Source organism: Equus caballus, chromosome 10 (assembly GCF_041296265.1).
Source record: "Equus caballus isolate H_3958 breed thoroughbred chromosome 10, TB-T2T, whole genome shotgun sequence".
Lineage (NCBI taxonomy): Eukaryota > Metazoa > Chordata > Mammalia > Perissodactyla > Equidae > Equus > Equus caballus.
This window is the reverse complement of record NC_091693.1, coordinates 16,390,308-16,413,958: the sequence shown is the minus strand read 5'-3', so window position 1 is coordinate 16,413,958 and position 23,651 is coordinate 16,390,308. Positions and strand designations below refer to the sequence as shown.

The 23,651-nt window shown below is 56.7% G+C and overlaps 2 protein-coding genes and 1 non-coding gene across 5 annotated transcripts; 2 read left to right on the top strand and 1 right to left on the bottom strand.

The window, feature by feature from the left end:
- Nucleotides 1-337: 337 nt before the first annotated feature.
- RTN2 (reticulon 2) lies at nt 338-8,578 on the top strand. Of its 2 annotated transcripts, XM_023649909.2 has the most exons (10): nt 338-556; nt 2,244-2,288; nt 2,401-2,871; nt 2,977-3,234; nt 5,611-5,818; nt 6,196-6,334; nt 6,473-6,542; nt 6,660-6,706; nt 7,757-7,815; nt 8,081-8,578. In XM_023649909.2, the coding sequence occupies exons 1-10, from the start codon at nt 523-525 to the stop codon at nt 8,160-8,162; spliced, it is 1,413 nt and encodes a 470-aa protein (XP_023505677.1). In that variant the 5' UTR covers nt 338-522; the 3' UTR covers nt 8,163-8,578. The 2 variants fall into 2 exon arrangements, with proteins under 2 accessions (XP_023505677.1, XP_023505678.1); XM_023649910.2 differs by lacking the exons at nt 338-556; nt 2,244-2,288; nt 2,401-2,871; nt 2,977-3,234 and adding an exon at nt 3,529-3,919.
- Nucleotides 8,579-11,730: 3,152 nt separating this feature from the next.
- TRNASTOP-UCA (transfer RNA opal suppressor (anticodon UCA)) lies at nt 11,731-11,817 on the top strand. The gene has a single exon. It is a non-coding gene; the product is annotated as a tRNA-Sec (tRNA).
- Nucleotides 11,818-14,123: 2,306 nt separating this feature from the next.
- FOSB (FosB proto-oncogene, AP-1 transcription factor subunit) lies at nt 14,124-21,308 on the bottom strand. 2 transcript variants are annotated; one of them, XM_070223029.1, is made up of 5 exons: nt 20,437-21,308; nt 18,202-18,522; nt 17,849-17,956; nt 16,652-16,807; nt 14,124-16,511 (listed from the first exon to the last, which is right to left on the bottom strand). In XM_070223029.1, exons 1-5 carry the CDS (start codon nt 20,560-20,562, stop codon nt 16,509-16,511), a joined length of 714 nt encoding a protein of 237 aa, XP_070079130.1. In that variant the 5' UTR covers nt 20,563-21,308; the 3' UTR covers nt 14,124-16,508. The 2 variants fall into 2 exon arrangements, with proteins under 2 accessions (XP_070079130.1, XP_001502664.1); XM_001502614.6 differs by having other exon boundaries at nt 14,124-16,807; nt 20,437-21,151.
- Nucleotides 21,309-23,651: the final 2,343 nt, after the last annotated feature.

Genomic DNA, 23,651 nt, shown 5'->3' with positions numbered 1-23,651 from the left:
CCACTCCCTCTGAGAATCCAGGCTCAGATCCCACCTCACAGCGGTAGAGTATACCCTCTCCTGTGCACCGCCTCTAGCTCAGCCCCAACCCACTCTGAGATCCACGCCCCCATCCTCCCCGCCTAAGCCCCGCCCCTCTTTCCCTAAAGGCCGCGCCCCTTTCTGCCTAGACCCCGCCCCCCACGCCTTTGCGGCCCCGGAGCCGACCCTCCTGGCCCCGCCCCTCTAGTAGAAAAGCCACGCCCCCTCCCGCCCCTGGCCCTCCCCAGGTTCCGCCCCCTCCCTCTGGCCCCGCCCCGGGCCCCGCGCTGCAGTGCCTTCCCCGCCGCGGCCCCGCCCGCCCCCGCCGAGCCGAGCACAGGGCGGCGGCGGCGGCGGCGGCTGCTGGAGCGGCCCGGGAGGAGGAGGCGGCGAGGATGGCGGCGGCGTCGTGGGCGCGGCGGAGATGAGCGCCCGCGGCCCCAGGCCCAGGGCGGCGTGGCCGGAGTGGGCGGGGGTCCCGATGCAGGCCCGAGGGGGGCCATGGGGCAGGTCCTGCCGGTCTTCGCCCACTGCAGTGAGTAGGAGGGAGGCTCGAGCCTGGTGTGGGCCCAGAGGCCTCGGGTGGGCTCCTCCCTGGTCTCCTCTCCGCGCCTGGCGGCGGGAGAGCCGGGATGGGGGAGGAGGCGAAGGAGACAAAGGAAGCTCTCCCCTCCCCCCGCGTTCCAGCGGCGACGGGGGCGACCTGACCCGGAGGACCTGAGTGAGACGGGGCGGAGGATGGGGGGCACTGAGATAGCTGGCGGGGGGCGCGCTGGGCGCTGGGATGCGCCGCCGGGCCCCACCCGGGCGTGAGGACGCTCGCCAGGAGCTGTCCCCTCGGCCTGGTGCTGGCCGCAGCCGGCGAGGAGGGGAATTGGACGGAGGGATAGAACCAGGATGGAGAAGAGGGGTCTGACTTCCCCCCTCCCACCACCCCGCATCACCCATCTTCGGCATCCCACCTCCGTTTCCTGCCCAGACCCAGAGGCAGCCCCGGCCTCTCCCCAATTGTCCAACCTCCTGTCCCTGGGAAACAGCCATCCTGGGTTGGGGCCAGGACTCCTGGGTCCTTAGCGGATTATATCACTGACTGGGAGTGACCGTGGAGGAGACCCACTCCGCCCTGGGCCTCTGATTCCTGGCCTCCGATTCCCCAGCTGAGGAAACGAGGTGGGGGCGGGCGGCGTCCGATTTCAATTTCCAGACGGTATTGAGCATCTTCTGTAGGCTGAGCCCCGAGCTAGCTCTGAGCGGCTAGATTCCACGTTGGAAACGCCTTATCTGATCCTCGTGATCTGTAAGCCCAGGGCGCTAACAGTCCCTGTCAAATATTCTCTGTCCCACACCCCCGTGGATTTCAACATTCTCAGATCTAGCCACTTGCGTATTTGGGAGTCCAGATGCCAAAATTCTAAGAATTTATTGTTTCAGCATTTTAGACTTTCATCTCAACATTCTAAGATCTTGTCCTTACCTTGGCTTACAAAGGAAGGCCATACATGATCCCCACCCCCACCCCCGTTATCTGTCCTCATCTCCCACCCCTCTCTCCCTCAGTCACTGTGCTCCAGTCACTTCACATCTCTCTGTTCGTCAAATATGCTAAGCACAGTGCTTACCTCAGGGCCTTTGCACTGGTCGTTCCCTCTGCCTGGAAGACTCTTCTCTAGATATCCTCATGGCTCCCTTTCTTCATTCATGTCTCTGCTCAAATGTCATCTTATCGGCGATGTCTTCCTTACCACCCTGTCTGAAAGAGCATCCCCTCACTTTCCCTTCCCCGCATTGTTTTTCTCTGCACACTTAACACCCAACATCAGGTATTTGTTGATTGTCTGTCTCCCCCATAGAGTGTAAGCTGTGTGAGGGTAGGGGCTTTGTCTGTTTTGTCAACAATTGTATCCTCAGGGTCTAAAACAGTGCCTGGCTGGCAGGTAGGCGTTCAATAAATGGTCACTGAAGGAATGAAATGAATCGAAACCTAAAATTCCTAATTTGAGGATTCTAAGATGAAGTTTCCTGGATTTGAATTTCTAAGACTGACCTTCTGATAGCAGGGATACTAAGGTTTTACAGTCTGTATGCAGAATGTTCTAAAGGTCCCGTGATTAAAATATTCTAAGATTCCTTAATTCGGACCGTCCAAGTCTCCAGGACGGGCACACTTCTGTGATTCGGACAGTCCAAGCTTCTAAGAGTCTTCGATTCTTTCCCTCTCGCAGAAGAAGCTCCGTCGACAGCTTCCTCTACCCCTGACTCTACAGAAGGTAAGTGGAGGGGGAGGAGGTGAGGGTGGGACTTGAAGGGGAGGGGAGGGTTGAGGAGATAGGGTCGGGGTGCTGCTCCGAGGCGCTCACGGCCCTCCGATGCTCTCTGCAGGAGGGAACGACGACTCGGATTTTCGGGAGCTGCACACAGCCCGGGAATTCTCGGAGGACGACGAGGAAGAAACCACGTCGCAGGACTGGGGCACCCCTCGGGAGCTGACCTTCTCCTACATTGCCTTCGACGGCGTGGTGGGCTCCGGGGCGCGTCGGGATTCAGCAGCCCGCCGCCCCCGGCCCCAGGGCCGCTCAGTCTCCGAACCGCGAGAGCCGCCCCCTCAGCCTGGCCTGGGCGACAGCTTGGAGAGCATCCCCAGCCTGAGCCAATCCCCGGAGCCCGGGCGCCGCGGTGACCCCGACGCTGCCCCGCCGGCCGAGCGCCCCTTGGAGGACCTGGGGCTTCAGCTGGACCAGCTGGCCTGGGCGGCCCGGGGAGCGGGGTCCGGGGAGGACTCTGCCACCAGTAGCTCCACCCCGCTGGAAGACGAGGAGCCCGACAGATCAGAGGCTGGAGAGGCTGGGAAAGGTGAGATGTCCTAGGCGCTGGGACCGGAGCCACAAGGGGTGGGTGGTCTCTTCTCTGGGCACCTCCAAGGTGAATGCTCACTGCCTTCTCTCTCTAACGCGCCAGAACTGGACCTACAACTCGGAGTCGCTCAGTCCTCGCCGCACGAAGTCTTGACTCCACAGCCCAGCCCCGGCTCTGGGACCCCCCAGGCCCGTACCCCGTCCCCACCGGGATCCCGGGATTCGAACTGCTGGCCTGATGAGCCCTCTCTGGACCAGAAGGAGGAAGAGCCGGGGGGGCAATTGGAGCGGGAGCCAATCACTGGGCAGAGCCTCGATAGCACGGACCAATCAGAATTCACGTTGGAACCACACCTTCTAGGTAAACTGCGTGAGTGAAGATGCTCGGTTGGACCACAGCGAGGGTGGGAGGATTGGAATTTAAAGGGACCAACCTCTTGAAGGAACGGAGGGGAGTGAGGGGAGGAGATATTGCTATTGGCTAGACATCATAAACTCCGCCCTTTAAAATTTTTTCCCTTTATCTAAGATTACCATTGGCTCTTTTTATATAGTTCTCCCTCCCACTTGAGAAATTAGCCCTCCTTCGAGCGTTAGGATTGGCTGATTGCTAAAAAAAAATAATCCCTCTTTTGCAGTACTCCCCCTACAGCCTGATTTTGGACAAGCCAAACCCCTGAAAAAATAAGGCTGTCTTCTGGATGTGGCCATGGGACATTTCTAATTAAACTCTACGCCTTTTAGAAACTCTCCTCTTCCCCGACCACATCCTTTAACCAATTGCAAATAGACCCCGCCTTACTTTAAAATACGCTCAGCCTCCACGAACGGCCAGGGCTTGGTTACAGACATCACGGCTTTGGGCTGTTTGCAAAGAGAGCCGCCCCTTTTTGGAACTGTCCCCACCTCTGTGGAGAGCCATTGGCTGGGTGTAAGGGGGCCCCGCCCCCCCGCTCCCGCCCTCCGGGTTCCACCAAAGTGGGCAAAATCCCCGAGAAGCAGCAGTGTCCGCAGCCTCTCGCTCGGAGCGGAGATGGGGAGTAAAGGTGGGCGTTTGGGGTGGGCTGGGACGAGGGTTGGGGACCGTGGGAAGGGGTCCAGATCCGCTTTTATTTCCCTCGAATCTGGGGGGATTTTTCCCATTGGTCCCAGATTCCCCAGAGCTGCAGGCTGGGGCTGGGGGTCTGCGGGGGTGTCTAGGGAGGGCGTGGAGGAAGCGTGGGGTCTCCTCTCGGCAGAGCCAGGGCTTTGGGGCCCAAGAGCAGGGAGGCCCCCTCCCCCAGCCTCAGGCCCAGGCGGCGCTGTCACTCAGGAGCTGGACGGGCCAGCACAGCTGTGGCCGAGGCCCCCTCCCCCCCAGCGTGCCTAAACTTAGCCCCCGCCTCAGACGACCTGGCCCCTCCCCCACCCACTGGCACCGGCCTCCGGGAGCCTGCGGGGAAGGACCCGGCGTTGGGTGTGTGTGGGGCGGGCGAGGCCTGCCCTAGTTAGAGGTACATGGGAGGATGTGTATAGGGAGGATGCTGAAGTGGGGGGAGTCAGACCCTGAGGGGAACAGGTCAGCATGGGTCAGAGGGAGGGAGGGTGGGAGGATGGAGAGAGTCTGGAAGGAAAAGAAAGGATACTGGGCTTCCAGTTCAGGGCTCCACTATGATCGGATTATAGGGAGGGTGGTTAAAGGTTTCGATGGCTGAGATGAAACATTGGGGTCCACAGGTCACCGGGGTCCAGAGGTCAGGGCTTGAGTTTAGGGTCTCAGAAAGGGGTCAGAAATTTGAGTTAGGGCTTAGGAAGGAGGACGGCGTTATTATTAGTACCTTGAGGACCCAGAAAGGCGTGTTGGTAGGGGTATGGAGGAGATACCACTTTACACCTGTCAGGTGGGCAAAAAATAAAAATAACAAGAATACCCATTGCTGGGCAGGCTGCTGCGAAAAGATCACTTTCGTGTTGCTCATGGAAATCAGAATTGTTAGAGTCTTCCTAGGAAGCAATCTGACAATATTTATGCTATTCGAAAATATATACTTAGTCCACCCAGTGATTGCACCCATGGGATTCTCTCAGAAATAGAATCTCCTGGAAGTAAGAATATCTGTAGAAGGTTGGTACTCGCCGCACTGTTGGGGAACAGGGGGAGGGTAGCAATAGATGCATGGTTGAATCAAATGGATGATGATGGAGCCACACTATGGAATACCACATAGCCCTTAAAAGGAATGAATGAAGAGCTATTCCAGGGGCCAGCCCTGTGGCCGAGTGGTTAAATTGACGCACTCTGCTTTGGTAGCCAGGGCTTTGTGGGTTCGGATCCTGGGCGTGGACCTACGCACCACTCATCAAGCCATGCTGAGGCGGCGTCCCACATAGAAGAAGTAGAATGACTTACAGCTAGGATAGACAACTATGGACAGGGGCTTTGGGGAGGGCTAGGAGGGAATTCTAGAAGGAGAAGTAGACAAGTTTATATAAGATTCCATTTTATTATGGTGTCCACGCATAATCCATGGGCAGGAGTAAGATGAGTAAGATGCTAGTGGTTGACTTGGGCTTTCCAGGAAGCAAAGAGAGGAGGCAAGCACGGAATAAAAGAAGACAACTGAAAATTTGGAAATTGGGTTAAGGCTCAGACAGATGTGCCAAAAGGTCATGGTGCAGCCCTGAGACAGGAAGTGGGAGGTCAAGAGGTCAGCCAGGCCTGTCCAAACCCCAGCCTGATTGCCAACCCCCTCCACAGTGGCGGACCTGCTGTACTGGAAGGACACGAGGACGTCAGGTGTGGTCTTCACCGGCCTCATGGTCTCCCTGCTCTGCCTCCTGCACTTTAGCATCGTGTCTGTGGTCGCCCATGTGGCCCTGTTGCTGCTCTGTGGCACTATCTCTCTCAGGGTTTACCGAAAAGTGCTTCAGGCCATACACCGGGGGGACGGCACCAACCCCTTCCAGTGAGAACCCCCGGCCCCTGACCCCGACCTCTGTCCACACCCCAGTGCTGACCCTAAGTCAGGACCCATCACCTCAAAACAGGCACTAACTTCTCACCCTGGCCTTGACCCCTGACCCATCTTATTCCTGTTTCTGACTCCAACGTGACCCCAACCATAACTTTAAATCAGGCTCTGACCCTTGACTTCAAGCTCTAACCTCTGCTCCTAACCTCTCACCCTTAATCCTTGAGCCTGGCTCCCTACCCTGACCTTGACCCTAGCCCTCTACACCTGCCCTTCGCCCCAACCCCCATTTCTTGCCCTTGTCCCAGTCATACCTCTCAGCCTGGGCCCCATCCAGCCCTTGAGTGGCCTCGCACCCTTTGGTTCTCCAGGGCCTACCTGGATGTTGACCTGACCCTGACTCAGGAGCAGAAGGAGCATTTGTCCCAGCAGATTGCATCCCGAGTGGTCTCCGCGGCCACCCAGCTTCGGCATTTCTTCCTGGTTGAAGACCTTGTGGACTCCTTCAAGGTGCCCTGAAGCCCTCACTCCCTCCTGGGTTTCCCACATTCACCGTCCCGCCCCGGGGGGGTAGAGGGCCATTGCTGGGGACGTTCCCAGCCTGGGGAGTGCCCTCCAGGCCCTGCTGACCCTGACCCTCACCCCCAGCTGGCCCTTCTCTTCTACATCCTGACCTTCGTGGGTGCCGTCTTCAATGGTTTGACTCTTCTCATTCTGGGTGAGCTGGGAAGGCTGTGGGGGTGGGGTGGGTCACTGGGGTTCGGTGGGGCTCAGGGCTCTGGATGGAGCTGCTAATCTGCTGGGAGAACCCTGACCCCCGTCTCTGTGCCCGCAGGAGTGATCTGTTTATTCACCATCCCCCTGCTGTACCGGCAGCACCAGGTGAGTGTGGCAGACCCTCAGCTGGCAGTCAAACATGGGTGGTCTGACTGTCCCCCCTCTACAGCCAGGGTCCCACAGCAGATGTCCTAGCCAGACACAGGAAGACCAACTGGTAATCCCACCCCTGACAGAGCCAGGATCTGACGGACATGCCCCAACCCAAGGCACATGGACTGATACCCTTTCCTGACAACGGATCCAAGGTCCGACTGACACGTCCTAGGTACAGACAGGCAGCCTGACAGGTGTCTTTTTCCCCTGATACCACCAGAGACTGACAAATACACATTCCAGTCGCAGACAGACAGACTCATGCCCTCTAATCCCTACACATAGTCTGGGTCTGACTGACTCCCATCCCAGCCAGTCCGGTGGACTGTCTGATGCCCTGACTCCCTGGAATTGCCAAGGACTCAGAGCTCCATCAAAATCGGGTAGGATGACTGTCGGCCACCACACTGACAGCTCCAGGGCCAAATGACATCTGTCCTATCCAGGGACAGGCAGCTGGACGGACATTCCCTTTTTGACATTCTCCAGCACAGCTGAGGGCCAAATGATACCCATCCCCACCAGAGAGATGGTCCTAACTAACGCTCTCATAGGCTGGGATCCCCAAGGCTCACCAAGTCAGCGAACACTGTGAATTAAACCAGTATTTAAATCAATCCACCTGGACTCGACAGCCAACACCAACGCCCTCTACTCTCACACTGCCCCAAACACACACACGCACACATGTGCACGCACACACATGCATGCACAGCTCACTCAGAGATTAACAATTGTGTCCAGGACACAGACTCACCGGCCAATTCTTGTGTGTCTACCTCACATTACTCCCAATACGGAGTGTGGCCCAACCGACCGACACTTCAACTTGAACTTCTGACTCCCAAGGGTATTTATTAGGTTTAGCGTTGCAGGTGGTGTGGTGGGCCCCTTCCCCCAACTCCTGATGTGGCGGTCGGGGAGAAAGCAGCCTCCTGGATGAACTGGGGAGAAAGACCCCCTCTAATCTCTCCTTCCGTCCCTTCTTGGTCTCCCCAGGCCCAGATTGACCAGTATGTGGGATTGGTGACTAATCAGTTGAGCCACATCAAAGCTAAGTAAGGGCATGGCGTGAAGATGGATGGGATGCGGAGGGGGGAACCTTGGGAACTCGCGCCGCCCCATTCCCTGTCCCTAAATCTCCTGGGACTGAATGTCCCCTTCTCAAAGGGCGAGAGGCAATTCCAATGCGGGCCCCATTAGGTGGAGGGTAGGGACTGGCTTGGGCACCCAGCTGGTTCCTCCATCCAGCTTTCTCCGTGCTTCTCAGATACCTACCCCGTCTCCTGCCCCACCTCGTGACCCCACCTGTTTCTCCCTCAGGATCCGAGCTAAGATCCCAGGGACCGGAGCCCTCGCCTCGGCAGCAGCCGCAGTCTCCGGATCCAAAGCCAAAGCCGAATGAAGGGGCTGTCTCTGCCCGCGGGACGCCTGCCCCCACCCTCTGCAGCCCTCTGCTCCCCTCCATCTCCCTTCCATCCCCACCCTCTCCCCGCCTCGGCCGGAGCCATTTGCCGGTGGGTGTCCAGATCGCTCACGGCAGGAAGTTTGCGCAAATTGCCTGAGCGGCCAGGACTACATTTCCCACGAGGCTCTACTCTAGGAGTCCAGGAAAGGCGAGGCACCTTGGCCGCGGGGCCTGCTGGGACTTGTAGTTGCCTAGATAGGGCACCTGCTGTGCACTTCCGTGACCCGCCGCTGGAGGCGCCGTGAGGGGTTGGTGTCTCCCGGACGCCAGTAGCCCCAACGCCGGGGCATTGCATGGGGCCCAGGGGAGGCCTGAGCTTGGATTTACACTGTAATAAAGACTCCTGTGGAAAACCCAAGGCCTCCTGTGCTTCCAGCCCCCTCCAACTTTCACCTTCCTGCACTGAAAAACACCTAAGTGACACTGGAGGAGGAAACTTCCCGTCTTGCCGAAGAAGCCCCCTCTACCATCTGAGAGACAGCCCATCCCAGAGCCAGACAAGCCTTAGCAGCCACTCTCCGTGCCTGTGCTCACTAGTCGATCCCCATACTCTGCCTGCTATGTGGCCATCTCACCTGAGTCCCAGACCCGTGTGTCCAACTGCCTTCTGGACCACTCCCCCCACCAACGTATCCAAACCTCTTCCTTACCCTACCTGATTTCCAACTCAGGGACGTCCCCTCTGCCCATGTTGTCACCAGGCCAGAGACCTAGGCATGGCCCTGACTCCTACTCGCTCAGCCCCCACATCTAATCAGTCCCGAAGCCATGTCTATTCTATCTTCCAAACGTCCCTCATCCACCCACTTCTCTCCATCCCAGTTGCCTTGGGACCAAGTACAGGGTCTCAGGTTCCAAAACTAAACTGAAGGAGGAGGAGACAGGAGACTAGAGTCTAAAGACCCACCGACCTGGATTTGAATCCCAGCTTTACTACCTCTTGGCTGTGTGACCTGGAGCAAGTGACTTCACCTCTCGGAGCCTCAGTTTCCTCAAATGGAAAAATGTCGCCATAACCACACCTATATGTAAAGCCTTTGTCCTAGGGCCTGGCATACAAAAAATGTCCAGTAAACAGAAGCTGCTATTGTTAGCTATGACATTGTTTCCTGAAATTCAGTCATTCCCTCACTGCCTTCTTGATCTTTATATCACCTGTTCTGCTATTTATCTAATTTTTAAAATTGGTTTATTAAAAATGAAACAAATGACTTTTAAAAGGAAAGTTACTTCGCCACCAAGGAAGTCAATGTCACTTGCCAGAAATAGAAGATAGTAAAAATAAACACAAAACTATTAACATTTAAAATGTTTGTTCGTGCAGCCCGTAAAATCATCTTGCTTGCCTCTAGTGACACATGTCACATTTTAGGAAATAAATAATGATGTTACAGGAGTCGTGGTTACAGCCCCAGAATTTGTATAGAGGGATTGCCTAGTGGCAACTATCTACCTAGAAAAAAAGTGCTTAGGGGTTTTCTTTTGAATGTGAGTTTGCCAGGCAAGGGCAATGTTTTAAATTTCCAAATTAGAAAAATAGTAAAATTTCCTAAAGATGCTTTTATTCATACTTTCCATAAGACCAAGTGGCCATTTGTCCATACGGACGAATGGAGAAAGAGGGGCTGGCCCTGTGGCGTAGTGGTTAAGTTCACTGCTCTGTGCTCTGCATAGCCTGGATTCATGGGCCCGGATCCCGGGCATGGACATACACCACCTGTCACCCATGCTGTGGTGGTGACCCTCAAACAGAATAGAGGAGGAAGATTGGGGCGGTTGAGTGCCTCCCGCCTGCCTGGCCCCATGCCAGACCCGCTTGATATAGGATTTCTCCAGTGAAATCAGTTGCACTAGTCTTGTCTCCAGATGAGGAAACTGAGGCTCAGAGAAGTAACTAGACATAGAAGATGACAGACGGTGAACAGAGTGTTGGAGAAAAGTCCAGCAGGGTAAGAGAATAGAGTGACATGACTTGCTATTTTTTTTTAATTGAGGTCACATTGATTTCTTTTTTTTTTAAGATTTTATTTTTTTCCTTTTTCTCCCCAAAGCCCCCCAGTACATAGTTGTATATTCTTCGTTGTGGGTCCTTCTAGTTGTGGCATGTGGGACGCTGCCTCAGCGTGGTTTGATGAGCAGTGCCATGTCCGCGCCCAGGATTAGAATCAAGGAAACACTGGGCTGCCTGCAGCAGAGCGCGTGAACTTAACCGCTCGGTCATGGGGCCAGCCCCTGATTTCTAACATTATATTAATTTCAGGTGTACATCATTGTATTTTGACTTCTGGATAGACTACATCGTGTTCACCACCAAAAGCCTAGTTGCCATCTGTCACCCACAAATGTCCTCCTTTAGCCCTTTCGCCCTCCCCCAACCTTCCCCTCTGGTAACCACCCATTTGTTCTCTGCATCTATGTGTTTGCTCATTTATTTTCCACATATGAGTGGAATCATGCGGTATTCATCTTTCTCTATTTCACTTAGCATAATACCCTCAAGGTCCGGGACTTTCTACTTCAGATTCGATGGTCTGGGAAGGCCTCACTAACTCGTGGTATTTGAACAGAGGCCTCAGCGAAGGGAGGCAGTGAGTATGTGAACATGTGGAGGGAGAAAAGGAGGTTCAGGCAGGGATCAGCAAAGCCATGGCCCTGAGAAGGGAGCACGCCTGGGGTGTGCAGCGAGGGATCTATATGCCAGAAGCCAAGTGTATGCGGAGAGAGGAGGAGACGGGGTCAGAGGGGTGAAAGGCCGACATCGCTCATAAAACGATCACCTTTTTTGTGATAATAATTTTGATGGCACAGGTTCGATTCTCCCAAGTGGATGGGCTGTGTGAACCGGGCTATGCTACTAGCCGTTCCCAAGCATCAGTTTCCTTGATCATAAAGTGCAGGTGCGGAAAACGATGATCTCTAGCGTCTAAACTTAGTGGGGACAGAATTTTTGTCATCTCCCACCTCTAGGCCGGTGCCAGGGACTCAGTAGGCGCTCACTAACGTTTGAATGAACACAGGGCTCCGCAGGTCGCTGAAGTTCCCCAAGAGAACAGCAGGTGTCGCACCAGCCCCATAGCCCCCAGCCCGGAGCCTGCGGGGCTGGGCTAAATCAGCCTCCAGCAGGAACCCGCTTGCTCGAATTCGGAGCTTTCAGGGAAGGGGCTTCTGAATGCCGAATTATGAGTCTCTCTTAAAAAGCTGACTTCTCACTTGGAAAAGGGGGCTTCTGGCTCTTTAACAATAGCGGCAAGGGGGCCGGGTCCTCGGGCGCCGTTTCCCAGAATGCGCGGCGCTATGCAAATGAAGACGGTTTCGAAATCGGCAGTGATTCCTGCCATGCGGGCAAAGGAAACGTTTTGAAAGGATATCTACCGTAATAAACGACTGGGAGAAATTTATATGTATTGAAGGCAGCAATCTCATGCCTCCCAAGCCATACGACCATGATGTTAAAAAGCTAGGAATTCGTGCTTTATATATATCTGTGAGGGCAAGCGGTTTCTTTGCCCGGATGATCCTCAGTGGTCTGGGGTGCAGGCTTCAAACCTGTAGCTGTCTAGCGACAGAGTGGTTCAATTCCACCTTTCGGGCGGTGTGGTTTCGTTTTCTTTTCCTCCCTTCAAACAGGACTTTAGAGAGCGGGTTGTCCCGGAGGCTGCGCCTCGGGCCGGCACCTGGAGAAGTCGCTGGAGTCCCATGCATCGTAATTTATTATCCTCCACTATGCGGGTCTCTTCCTGTGATTATAGTTTTTCCAAGAAAAGCTCATCTCCATGCTCAGTTCTGGGATATTTACAGTTTGAGAATTACCGTCGGTTTCTCCCCTTCCCTCGCGCGCTCACTCATCCGTTGTCATTTGCTCACTCACGTATTTAATCACGCATGCACTTATTAATCAGTCAAGCGTTTATTCATTCATTTACTCATTCAACTAATATTTGCTGAGTGGTTGCTCGGTGCCTGGCCCTGCACTGGGCTGTGCTGGGGGGCACAGGGGTGACGACAACCCTGGCCTGGCCTCGCGGTGTTGCCCGTCCAGTGGAAGAGACAAACTTTAAACAATCGTTAATTACACATATAGTCAACGACTACAAAGATGTACCATTGGGAAGGCAAGTACAGACCATCTGGAGGCCATCTAATAAGGAGACCTGAGTTCAGGTGCGGGGTCAGAGTAACACGTGAGCAGACACCTGAAGGAGGAGAGGCGATGAGACAGCAGAAGTCGGGGGGGGGGGGGGGGGGGGGGCGGGGTGCGGAATATTCCTGGCTGGGGATCAGGGTGGCCCGAACACTGGCGATGGGGATGGTGATATCTGCACCTTCACTCTGAGCTCAGCCTTGGCGTGCACAAGCTCAGTAATTCCTCACAACAGCCCCATCCTGCAGCTGGGGAAACTGAGGTTCAGAGAAATGAAGTTTCTTGTCCAAGGTCACCCAGCTTCCTTAAACCTCCAGTCCCAGGGTTCCCAGACCCCTGGTCCACGCTGTTTATCACTGCCCTGTGCTGTCTTTCCCAAGCTACCTGCTCATGAAGTCCTGTCTGTTCTGCCTCAGAACTGTGTTTTGAATCTTTCCCCCTCCTCTCTAACGCACAGCCCTGGCCCTGTTCCAGCCCCCTCCCTCACACCCGGGGGTGCCTGCCCTAGCCTCCTGCCTGGTCTCCTGGCCCGGGTTTGCCCCTTTCTCGCCCAGCGACCCTCAGTCTGATGGCTAGAGGAGTCTATCTAAAGCACAAATCTGGCCTGCCCTTCTTGTGCTCAAAACCTGCCATGGCTCCCCAGTGCCCTCAAGAGATGATCTAAACTCTTGGTCTGAACTTTAAGCCTGCAGAATTTGGTCCCCGCTAAGCTCTCTCTCTACGCCTTTTGCTCCAGCCACGGCGAGCCTTTCGCTTCCTCAATGTGTCAAGCCCTCTCTCCACCAACAGCTCTTTGCACTCACTATTTTGTTAGACTCAGCCTTTTTCTAGTCCCTTCTTTACCTTCTATTTATCCTCCAGGACTCAGCCGTCCCTCCTCCAGGAGGTCTTTCCTGACTCCTAGACCAAATCAGGTGCCCCCACTGCGCTGCCCCAGCCCCATGGACTCCCCCAACCCTGTCCACTTCGGATCATCCCTGACTGGGGTCTGAGGTCTGTGCCCTCCACGGGACTGTGACCCCTAGAAGGGGATAGCCTGGGGCTGTCTCAGTCCCCGCAGTGTCCCCAACACTGCCCAGTGCTGGGCTGGGCACACAGTAAATGCTTAGCAAATTTCAAAAATTAATTGATAAGTTAAGTGATTCCATCATTTCAAATTCCCCTGCTTATTCATTTACTAAGGCATCCCGATGACCTCTGGAGCATCACCTCAATTCCCAGAGTGCTTGCTGCTATGCAAATAGGAGAGGGCTTGGATCTTGCAATGGGATGGCTCGGTTGTATCTTTGGACAAAGCGGCAATATTTTTTGTTGAACCAGTCTTGAGTTGGCCCCAATATGGTCATAACCCAGAAGGAGCGGTCATGTGAAAAGCAAAAGGAAACACATCCTTAGTGTAAAGGGAGCCAAGTTTTTGTGGTTCATATAACCCCAAGGACACCCTTTTTCATCGGTTGTTTTCAATATTAGGGGATATACCTTTCTAGCCTTTTTTAGTTCTGTATCTTTTGCTTGTGGATGCTAATATTCTGACTGCTTATTTTTTCTAGGAGGAGGCACAGCCTTGTGTGTATGGGAAGTCCTCCTAACTGTCTAGCCCCCGTCCATCCTGCTGTGGGCTGATTCACCAGTAGGAGTTCCACCCTGTGTGTGTGTTTGCATAGCTTCTTCCCCCAGCAATCTCACTTCACTTACTCATACTCAAAGGAAGGCAGCTGATGAGTGTCAGGAGAAAATAGACCCTGAATCTTGGTGGATGCATTTTTAAAAGCTTTTTATTGGCGACAGTGCAGAACCACGGGGGGAGGATAGCGGCCCAATGCCAGGCAGCCCCAGCCCCCTAGGGTCAGGTGCAAAATACAAAAAGAGAATCACAAATACAGCCATTGGGTGGGGGTTGGGGCTTCCATAACTTGCCGTCGGCAGGGGCAGGCCCTGCTCCCAGTTTCACACTTGCACCCAGAATTCTCAAAAGATACAGATTGTAAAAATCTATGCTCCCCAGGCTTACTCACAAAAATTAAATCCCACGTTCCCAACGAACCCAGAGTCAGAAGACAGCTGGAGGATCAGGGACAGTCAGAAAGGAGACAGGTGGAAAAGGCCAGAGAAAAAACAGGCAGAGAAAAGACAGAAGGGGAGAGACACTCAGGAAAGAGACAGCCAGAGACACCCAGGAAGGGACGAGACCATCAGAGAAGAGACGGCTAGAGACAGTCAGATAGAGACAGCCAGAGAAAAGACAGCCGGAGACAGGCTGACTTGAAGTTTCCAGAAGCAGTGTTTCCAATCCAATGACACGGCTTCGGGGGCCAACGTGACCCAGGCCGAGGTTGCAGAAGCCTCCACACTCACGCGCACACACACACCCATATATAATATATTTATTTATACATAATAGATATAAGTGCCTTTCGCAAACCGAGAAAGGGATAAATAGCTCCGGGACGGGTCTGGGGTCTGGGATGCGGGCGGGAGGCGCAGGACGGAGCACGTGGAATGTCTTCCATGCGGCACGGAGGGCGCTGGGGCCCATCCGGTGTTAAAAAATGTCAACTGGCCTCATGATGAAATGCTCATGAGGCGAAGCACAAGGAGAGGCGGGGTGGGGGAGCCAAAACCAAGATTCGGGGCTGGGGGGAAGGAGGAGGGGAAGCTGGGGTCGTGGGAGCCCAGCCCCTTCGAGTTTGCCAGTCCAAAAATATTGGGGGTGGGGGGCGGTAGGAGGCCAAAGCCTCAGCCTTTCTAGCTTCTCCGGAAAACTGCCGAGCCCCCTGGCCATCTCCCCTTGCTCCCTTTCTAGAAAGGATGTGGGAGTGCCAGGGGGAGGGAGAAGTCGGCGTCCTAGGCCGGGGTAAGGGGACAGGCCTTAAAGAAAAAAGGCCAGGGCTCGGGGCCGGGGGTCCTGAGGAGAGAGGCCTCGCGGATGGATAACTGTCACCCACCTCTCGATTCTGTCACCCCCTGGAGTCTAACTCACCGGCGAGGGGAGGAAGGAGGCAGATCGGGGAGGGGAGACCAAGGAAAGGCTTTGGGGAGTGGGGGGCACAATCCTTCCGGAAGGGTCCTGTCCCACCGTGCTCCCCCCACCCCACCCCCGCCCCCCCAAATCCGGCCGACTCATTTCACAGTATAAGACACTCCAGCAGGACAGCATCACAGCGCCCCCTGCTGCCTGAATCAGAGAGGCCCAACAAGGAAGGCCAGGAGGGGAGGCTGGAGGCGGGAGGGAGGCTGCCAATAACACTGTCATCAGAAGGGAGGCTGGGGGCTGAATGTGGGGGCATCCTTAGGAGGCGAGAAATTCGAATCAGAGCCAGTTTGGCGGGGAGGGAGCGGCTGGAGAGTGGGGGAGGGAGGTTCACATTTCAGACTAAGTCTGGGTGGGGGGAAGGGGGTTATCAGAGGGGGGCATCGACTTCCCTCTAAAGGTGGGCTCAATTCAGAGGAGGATCTAACCACGTGGGAATGTTAAATAAGCTAAGGTCGGGGGATCAGAGAGAACCGGCCTGGTCAGGCCCGGAAGGGGGGGTGGGGGAGACATTGTGGGGCGGGGGGGGGGGGGGGGGGGGCTCTGTGGCCTTTCCTTGTTGGGCCTCTCTGGAGAGAACTCCAGCCCACCCCCCACCCCGCCACCAGCACCCCTTTCCCTCCAGCCCAAAGGTGGGCATCACCCCCCACCCACCCATCCTCAGAAGTTGGGTTGAAGTGAGACAGCCAACAGGCAGCTGGGGGGGTCCATCCCCTCCCCACCCCCCCGCCCCCAAAGTCACCAGCTCTCTGGCCTCGCCGGGCCACAGAAACAAGAGGCGGCACAAAACACAAGGGGGTCCTCCTGTCCGATGGCAGCGGCGGCAGAGAGTCAGACAGGAGAGGCAGGGAGGCCGGGCGCCTGCTTTGTCACTTCCCCTCTCTCTCCTCCTTCTCCTCTTCCAAATCTCTCTCCTTTGTGTGTTTGTTAGTTTTGTGTCTAAAGAGTTCACAGAGCGAGAAGGGAGGGCGAGTTCAGGGGGTCGCAAGGCTGGTCGCTGCCGCTGGTGCGTTGGGCGCCGGCGAACGCGGAGACCTCCGGGCAGGTGAGGACAAACGAGGAAGTGTACGAAGGGTTAACAACGGGGAAGGGGTCGCCGAGGACTTGAACTTCACTGTGTGTAAAGAGAGAAGCTGTCAGGTTGGGGGGTGCGTCCTGGCTGGTCTGGAAGGGCAGGGGCGGTGGTGGCGGGGGCGGCAGCAGCCAGCTGAAACCATCTTCCTTAGTGGATGCTGACCCCGGCAAACCTCTCACCTCCGGCAGCGGGCCCGGCCCGGGCCCCTCTTCGTAGGGGATCTTGCAGCCCGGTTTGTGGGCCACCAGCACAAACTCCAGACGCTCCTTCTCCTTTTGGAGCTCGGCGATCTCCGACTCCAGCTCCGCCTTTTCTTCCTCCAACTGATCTGTCTCCTGAGGCCCCCGGCGGCCAGGTCGCGGAGGAGGGGGAGGAAGGAGGAAAAAAGCGTGAGCGACTAGAGAAAGGAGAAAGCATCTCCTGTAGACACGCGGCCGCGGCAGAGGCCCAGCGGATGGAGAGGAAAGAGCCCAGCGCTGGGGGCCTGGTGCGCTATGGGGCTTGAGGCAAGGGTCTTGACTTCTGGGAGCCTCAGTTTCCCCATCTGTCCAGTGGATGGTTGGGAAGGGGCCAGCCAGGGGCCCATGGAAGTCTCTGGTTGCAGAAGGCACTCAGAGGTTTGTTGAATTAACAATTTCAATTTCGGAGTTTGTTGAATGAATGAACAATTGTTATATGTTTTTAATGCCACCTACTCCCCTCTACGACCTTCCCCTCTCTGCCTCCCGGGAAAGAGAGCAGGCAGCGCAGGAAAGTACAGTAGAGGACTTCCCTGATTCCTGCAAGGGTAGCAGGCTGCCCCGCAGGCATAAAGTGGGAAATTCTCAGAGTGAGGTGGGCACAAAAAGGGAGGGGGGCCTTGGTGGTCGCCGCCAGCCCAAGGACTGAGACATCTGGGTGGCTGGGGCAGGTGGTGGGGAATTCACATAAGATAAAAGGATTTCATTTCAAGGACCTTCTAGAACATTACAGCTAGAAGGAACCTGCAGATTCGATGAAGGGTCTAAGAGATGGAGAAACTGAGGCAAAAATGGGTTATCATTTGCCCAAGACCAAAAGGGAGAAATGACTGGAGGTCCCCTCTATTGCAGGTCCCTCACCTGTCCCCTCAGAGGAAGTGAAAGCCAGGAGAGGGATGGCTGTGTGTGCCAGGGGGGTCATAAACCAGGACAGAGAGTGGCCAGGAGTTCGCCTAAGTGGGTGAGGGTCTGTGTGTCTGCACAGGGTGACCCAACTGGCCACGTCTGTACCTCGTTCCCTATGTGGAACCTCTGGTTCTCAGGCCAGGATAAGGGCACAGGTGAGGGGGGAGCAGAGGCCGGGGAGCAAGCCCCCCTTTCAGCATACCCTCACCCCACCCCAGGCCCCATGCTCACCGCCTGGAGCCGGTCAGTCAGCTCCCTCCGACGGTTCCTACACTTAGCTGCCGCCAGCTTGTTTCGTTCCCGGCGAACCCTTCGTTTCTCCTCCTCCTCCGGGGTCAGCTGAGTAGGGGAGATAGAGCCCATGAGGCTGGGAGACACGGGGTACCTCCTTCACCCTTCCCAAACCTCCTCTTCTTCCAGAACCCCCAGGAGACAGTAAAGGACCCTTAGTCCTCGCTGACTGTGGCAAGGATATAGGGATTCTGTGGCCTTGAGGCCTTCAGGGTCCCTCATCCCAATACTGAGAAAGTTCCTGCCTCTCTTGCTTCCTCCCCCCATTCCAAGGTCTGATGCCCCTTACTCACCGTCTCTTCTCGAGGTCTCCTAGGCCGGGCTCGGGCAGGGCGGGAAGGCCCAGGTCCACTGGTGGTTCCGCTGGTAGAAGGCCCACCACTGCCACCAGCTCCGCCACTGCTGTAGCCACTCATGCCCGGCGTGGAGTAACTGGTTCCTGGCATGTCGTAGGGGTCGACGGCCGGGGGCTGGGAGGCCAGTGGCTGCCCCTGGGACTGGGCCATGGAAGAGATGAGGGTGGGTTGCACGAGCCACTGGAGGTCCTGGCTGGTTGTGATCGCGGTGACCGTGGGCACGAAGGAACCGGGCATTTCCCCGAGACCGGCGCACTCCTACGGGGTGACACATACACACACAGGCGTAGACACACAAACAGAGACACCGACACACACACACCCAACACACATACACACACCGACCCCGTGAGTGAGCACAGGGCGAGCGGGTGTGGATGTGTGTGTCACAGGCAAAAAGCCACAACACCCACCCTTCCACTACACCGTGACGCAGTGGTTAATGAGAGGATTTCTGCTCAACTGGCTTCTACCTCCTCCTTCTTCCTCGGGGAAAGGTTGCACGGTTCCAGCGGGTGGTGAATCACACCCCGGGTTGGTGACTCTTAGGTGTGGGGGGGTGGGGAGGAGGCTGGACACAGCCGGGTGACAGAACCCCCGGGACGGAGTCACAGCCACACACACAGCCACAACACCCCACCCCCACCCCAGAGGCAAGGGGAGGGAGAGAGACAGGCCTTAGGCCAAGCCTTCCTCCACACTCACACACAAACACACACCCCTCTGAGCCAGGGCGTGAGGGACAGGAGGGTCCATGAGACCCCCGTGCAGGGGCGGGGGGTCTCAGTGAAAAGGGTGTCGAGGGACGGGCCTAGGAGTTGAGAGCAACGTTTCAAGTAATTGTCTCTCCCCGGAGTGAGACTGACACGTGACAGCTTAGGGTGATCGGACAAGTAGAGAAAAGTGACGAGCCAGGCTCCCTCTGACTGTGGCGGACGGGGAATGGTGCAGGTCCGGAGCCCCCAGGCCCAAGCCGCGCTCATCTCCCCCCCACCCCGGAACGGAATCCTAGAACTGCTCGCAAGGCTCAACTACTCTCCCGGGGGCGTGGTGAGGGATGGGCTGGCTCGCTGGCCAATCAGCGCCTTGGAAACCCAGAGGGGGCGGGGCTCCTGGAGACCACCTGGCTGCTTCCTCCAGGATTAGCGGTTCTAGTCCTGGCCTCGGACGCACCGGAGCGACCGGGCGTCCGGAGCAGAGGGAGTGGGAGTGTGCCCGTGTGTGCCTGGAGGAGAGGGTGACGGTCCCCAGGTCCCCCGGAGAATCCCCGGCGCACAAACAGACACGCTCGGCCCCCGAGAGCGGAGGGACCGGGTCCCCGCAAGGTCCTCGTGGACTCATTGGGTCTCAGAGGGTCCCTCCCGTCGCGACAGGGGGTCCCCTCGCTCTGCCTCTAGAAGCCCGTAAAGGAGACTCTAGCGCCGAGGAGCCCCAGATTCTGGGCACCTAGAGGGGGAAGGGAACTGCCCCCCACAAATAGGAAGGGAAAGCTGATTGGCTAAAGCTCTCGCCGCGGCGGCCAATCGGAACGCCGGGCTGCCCCCTCCCTTAGCAACGTGGCCCGGCGTTCCAAAATAGAACGCTCCCGGGACGTCAGGGGCGGGGCGGACGAAGGGGGCGCCGCGCGCCGTGCGTGCCCCGCGTCAGACGGAGGATTCCAGCGCGTCAGCCGTTACGCACGGGTCCCCCGTTACGTCTCCGCGCAGGAGGCGGAGGCAGCTCTGCCGAGGGTTCGAGGCCCGCTCTCCCGCTGGAGCGAGAGCGACCTGGCGCCCGAATAGGCGCTGGGGTGGAGGAGGAAAGGGGAGGAGGCTCCAGGAAGCTTCCCCGGAATTTTTCCCATCTGCCTAACCGGGCTAGCTTCAGGTTGGGGACCTGCGCCCCGAATCTGGCTAAAAGTTCCCCACCCGGCTACCGAATACACGTTGCACCGAGCGGCGCATCCTCCCCACCCCCAAAGCTGACCCCTCTGCCGTGCCTCCCTGCGCTCCACGCACGCAACCCATTGCAACCGCGTCCCGACTCTGCAGTTTGCAAAGTGCGCCGTGAGCCTCTGCCCTCTCAGCTCCTGGATTTGGACACGTCTTTCTTTGGCATGGGAGAAGTCCTCACTCCACCCTTGACTTAAAAAATTAAAACCCACAAAGCAGCACTCAACCCTCAAGAACTTACCTGGGAGGCGGCGGCGGTGGGTGGACTGCCGAAGGAGTCCACCGAAGACAGATACTGAGACTCGGCGGAGGGTGAGGAGCTGCACCGGGAGCCGGAGTCGTAGTCTCCGGGGAAAGCTTGAAACATTTCCCTGGGCACAGGGGGGCCCCTGTGACCACGCTGAGGCCGTCGGGAAGCCAAGGCTATGGCCGGGTGGAAGAAGAAAGGTGCGAGTCCGGGGTGACCCAAGCGCGTCCCCAACGTGCGCTGTCCGGGGAAACTCGGGATGAGGGCAGCGTCCCGCTCCAACAATGGCAAAGTTTCTGTGCAATTCCTCTGCGGTGGCCAGGCCCCCACAAGATGCCGCTGTGCCTCCCGAAAGTCCAGGCTCCGTAGATCCCAGGGGTGTCCGGGGGATCGCTCCCCCAGAGGCGGAAAGCGCTGTCCTGCTGTGCAGAATCTGCTTCGGGTGCGGTCTCCTCCACGCGTCCGGCGGGTCCCACGGGGGGAGGGGAGTAATAAAGAAGACGAAAAAAGTTAAGTCGGTCCTCCAAAATAAAATGTAGAATTATCTAGAAGAATCCTTCCAAAAACTTTCTCTCCGGAAAAAAAAAATAATAAACCGAACTTCACAGCCCACCCCCCCTAGAAGAAGAACCACAACAATCAAGTCTCCGAGTCCCAGCTCCGCGTGTCCTTCCCGTCGCGGTAGCTCTCAGTCTTATGAATGAAGCCCAGAGCCGCCAGCCTGTATTTATACGCCCGGGACCCGCCCCCTGTTACGTCACCCATCCCGCGCTGGACAAACTTCCCCAAATCTCCCGTCCCGCCGAACCAAACCCCGCGCCGTCCGGCAAGAGGGCTTCCCTAGCCTCCCTCTGGTCACCCGCATCACCCTCGCGCCCCCGGGGGTCTCGGGGGCTGCGTTCTGGACCACTCGGCGGGAGGGGATCCCGGCCCCGCCTCCCCGGAGTTCCTGTGACGCAATTAGCCATATAAGGACCTCGGCCGGCGCGGCGGAGTGTTTGTTTGGTATCCTAGCAATTACGTCAGAGGGAATCCCTCGCTCGCTCGCGCGCTCACCCCTCGCGCCTGCGGAACCCGCCCGCGCCTGCGCAGTGCCCCGCCGCCCCGGGGGCTGGTATTAATAGGCTCTTAGATGCGCCCAGGGAAGACCCCAGCCAGCGGGTGCCCCTAGCCTCTGGCAGCCCCTCCCAGTTCTCCCTATGGTGCAGCGCCCCCACCCGAGAGGAAAGGCACATCTCCAAAAGGAGACCCTGGCTACTGTGTAGTCACGTAGCGGGGGAAACTGAGTCCCGAGCCGGGTGGGCGGGGACATGAGGCTCCAGGGGAAAGTGGAGGAGGGGGTGGAGTCCCGAGGCTCATACTAGCTTCTGCTCTAAGCCGCTGAGCGAGCTTGGAAAATGCTTTCCCTCTCTGGGCTTCAGCTTCAGTTTTCCCAGCTGGACGGAGGATGCGTGTCTTGGACCCCGCGGGTCCCCGAGGTCCGGCTTTGGGGAAGGACGCGGGTTTGGAGGGGATGGGGAATGAAACTTGGGGTGAAGCGTCCCGGCTAATGGTGTTGGGAACCTCTCTTCGCGTTATAATCCTACCCACAGAAAGAAAAACCGTATGTTGGGGGGTTATAATTAATAATAATAATAATAATAAAATAATAATCACAGATGCCTCGTATTTAGCACTCACCGGTACCAGCTCTTGTACTAACTCTTTAAAGATAAGATTTGTAATCCTTCAAACACCTTTGGAAGGTTTAGGGAGGAAAATCTTCATTTGCTAAAAGAAGCAAATGATACTTGGAGAGACTATGACTTGCCCAAGATGCCATCATGAGAAATTCAAAACCACAACTGTCAAACTCTAGGGCCCCTACTCTCTTCCTGGTTTCTGAGAGCTGCTAGGTTGAGTGAAACCAAAACTGGGTGTTGGGACAGTGGTGACCATAGCGGCTTCCATTCATTGCAAGCTATAAGCCTTACAAACTCACCGCTGTCTGTTTGCAGCGTTCACCGCTGTAACCCAGGCTCAGAGGGGCAAAGCCGCTTACCTGGGGCCGCCCCATTAGGAAATGGGCTTCGAGAGTCTAATTCAGGTATATTGGACGCCACCAACTCTTAAGCACCCCTAGGAAGGGTCCTACCGGCTGCTTCACAAATCCTAGACATCCAGGCACTTCCCTCCCGGCGCAGAGCCTGGCCCAGCCCTGGGCACAGAGGGAGAAGCACTTTAAAAGGGTTGAATCCCACAGGCCCAGAGATGGGGAGAGCCTGGCTCAGGGTCACACAGCAGGTCTGAGGCAGAACAGGAGGGGGTGGCTCCTTATTCCCAGGAGAGTCCTGATTCTCTGCTCCAGGAATGGGGAGCAGGGAGGGAGATGTGGAAGGCTGGAGGGACATGGCGGGCAACAAGGGGAGGCTGAGGTTTCCAGACAAAAGCCCAGCCTCAAGCCAGCCCTCTGCCCCGCTCCCCCACACCCCTCTGTCTGCCAGCAGTCTGGAAGCAGCGACAGGGACCAGGAGATGACACAGCAACCACCAGCAGGCAGTGACTCGACCCCAGCATCAGACAGGGAGTGACCCCTCATCACCTTGTCCCGTCCAAGCCCCTCATCTTCTCTCCCACGGAATAAAGGAGACACACAGATGCTGCCCGGAGCCCTTCACACCCTACACGGGCAGCCACACACCCACAGCGCCACCGGCACACACTCACAGGGTCACACGTGGGCCTTCAGATGTCACTCGCAAGCAGCAACACACATGGCCACACGCAGAAACAGCTTCACACGCACACCCCGGCACCGAGAAACACACTGCCTGGTGGTCACCAATGCACACAATACACACACCTTCGGTACAGACGCACCTAGATGTCGTCACGGCACCATAACAAGAGCTCACGTTCCACCAGCATTCACAGTAACTGGTTTAATTCTCACAATGCTCCTAGGAAGTAGGAACTTTCATTTTACAGCCGAGGAAATGGCAGCCCAGAGAGGTGAAGTCACTTGCCTAGAGCCACACAGCAAGTTAGTGGTGGAGCTGGGATCAGAATAAAGAGTGCCCGGGACAGGAGGACAGGAATAGCGCCCCACTCGTGGGCCTGGTGGAAGGATTATGTGACTGTAAGTAAACCTCCTGCAACATGCCTGCCACATCGTGGGGGCTCATTTCATTATTAAAATAAAGCTCCCAGGCTTTTGCAGACGTAGACCC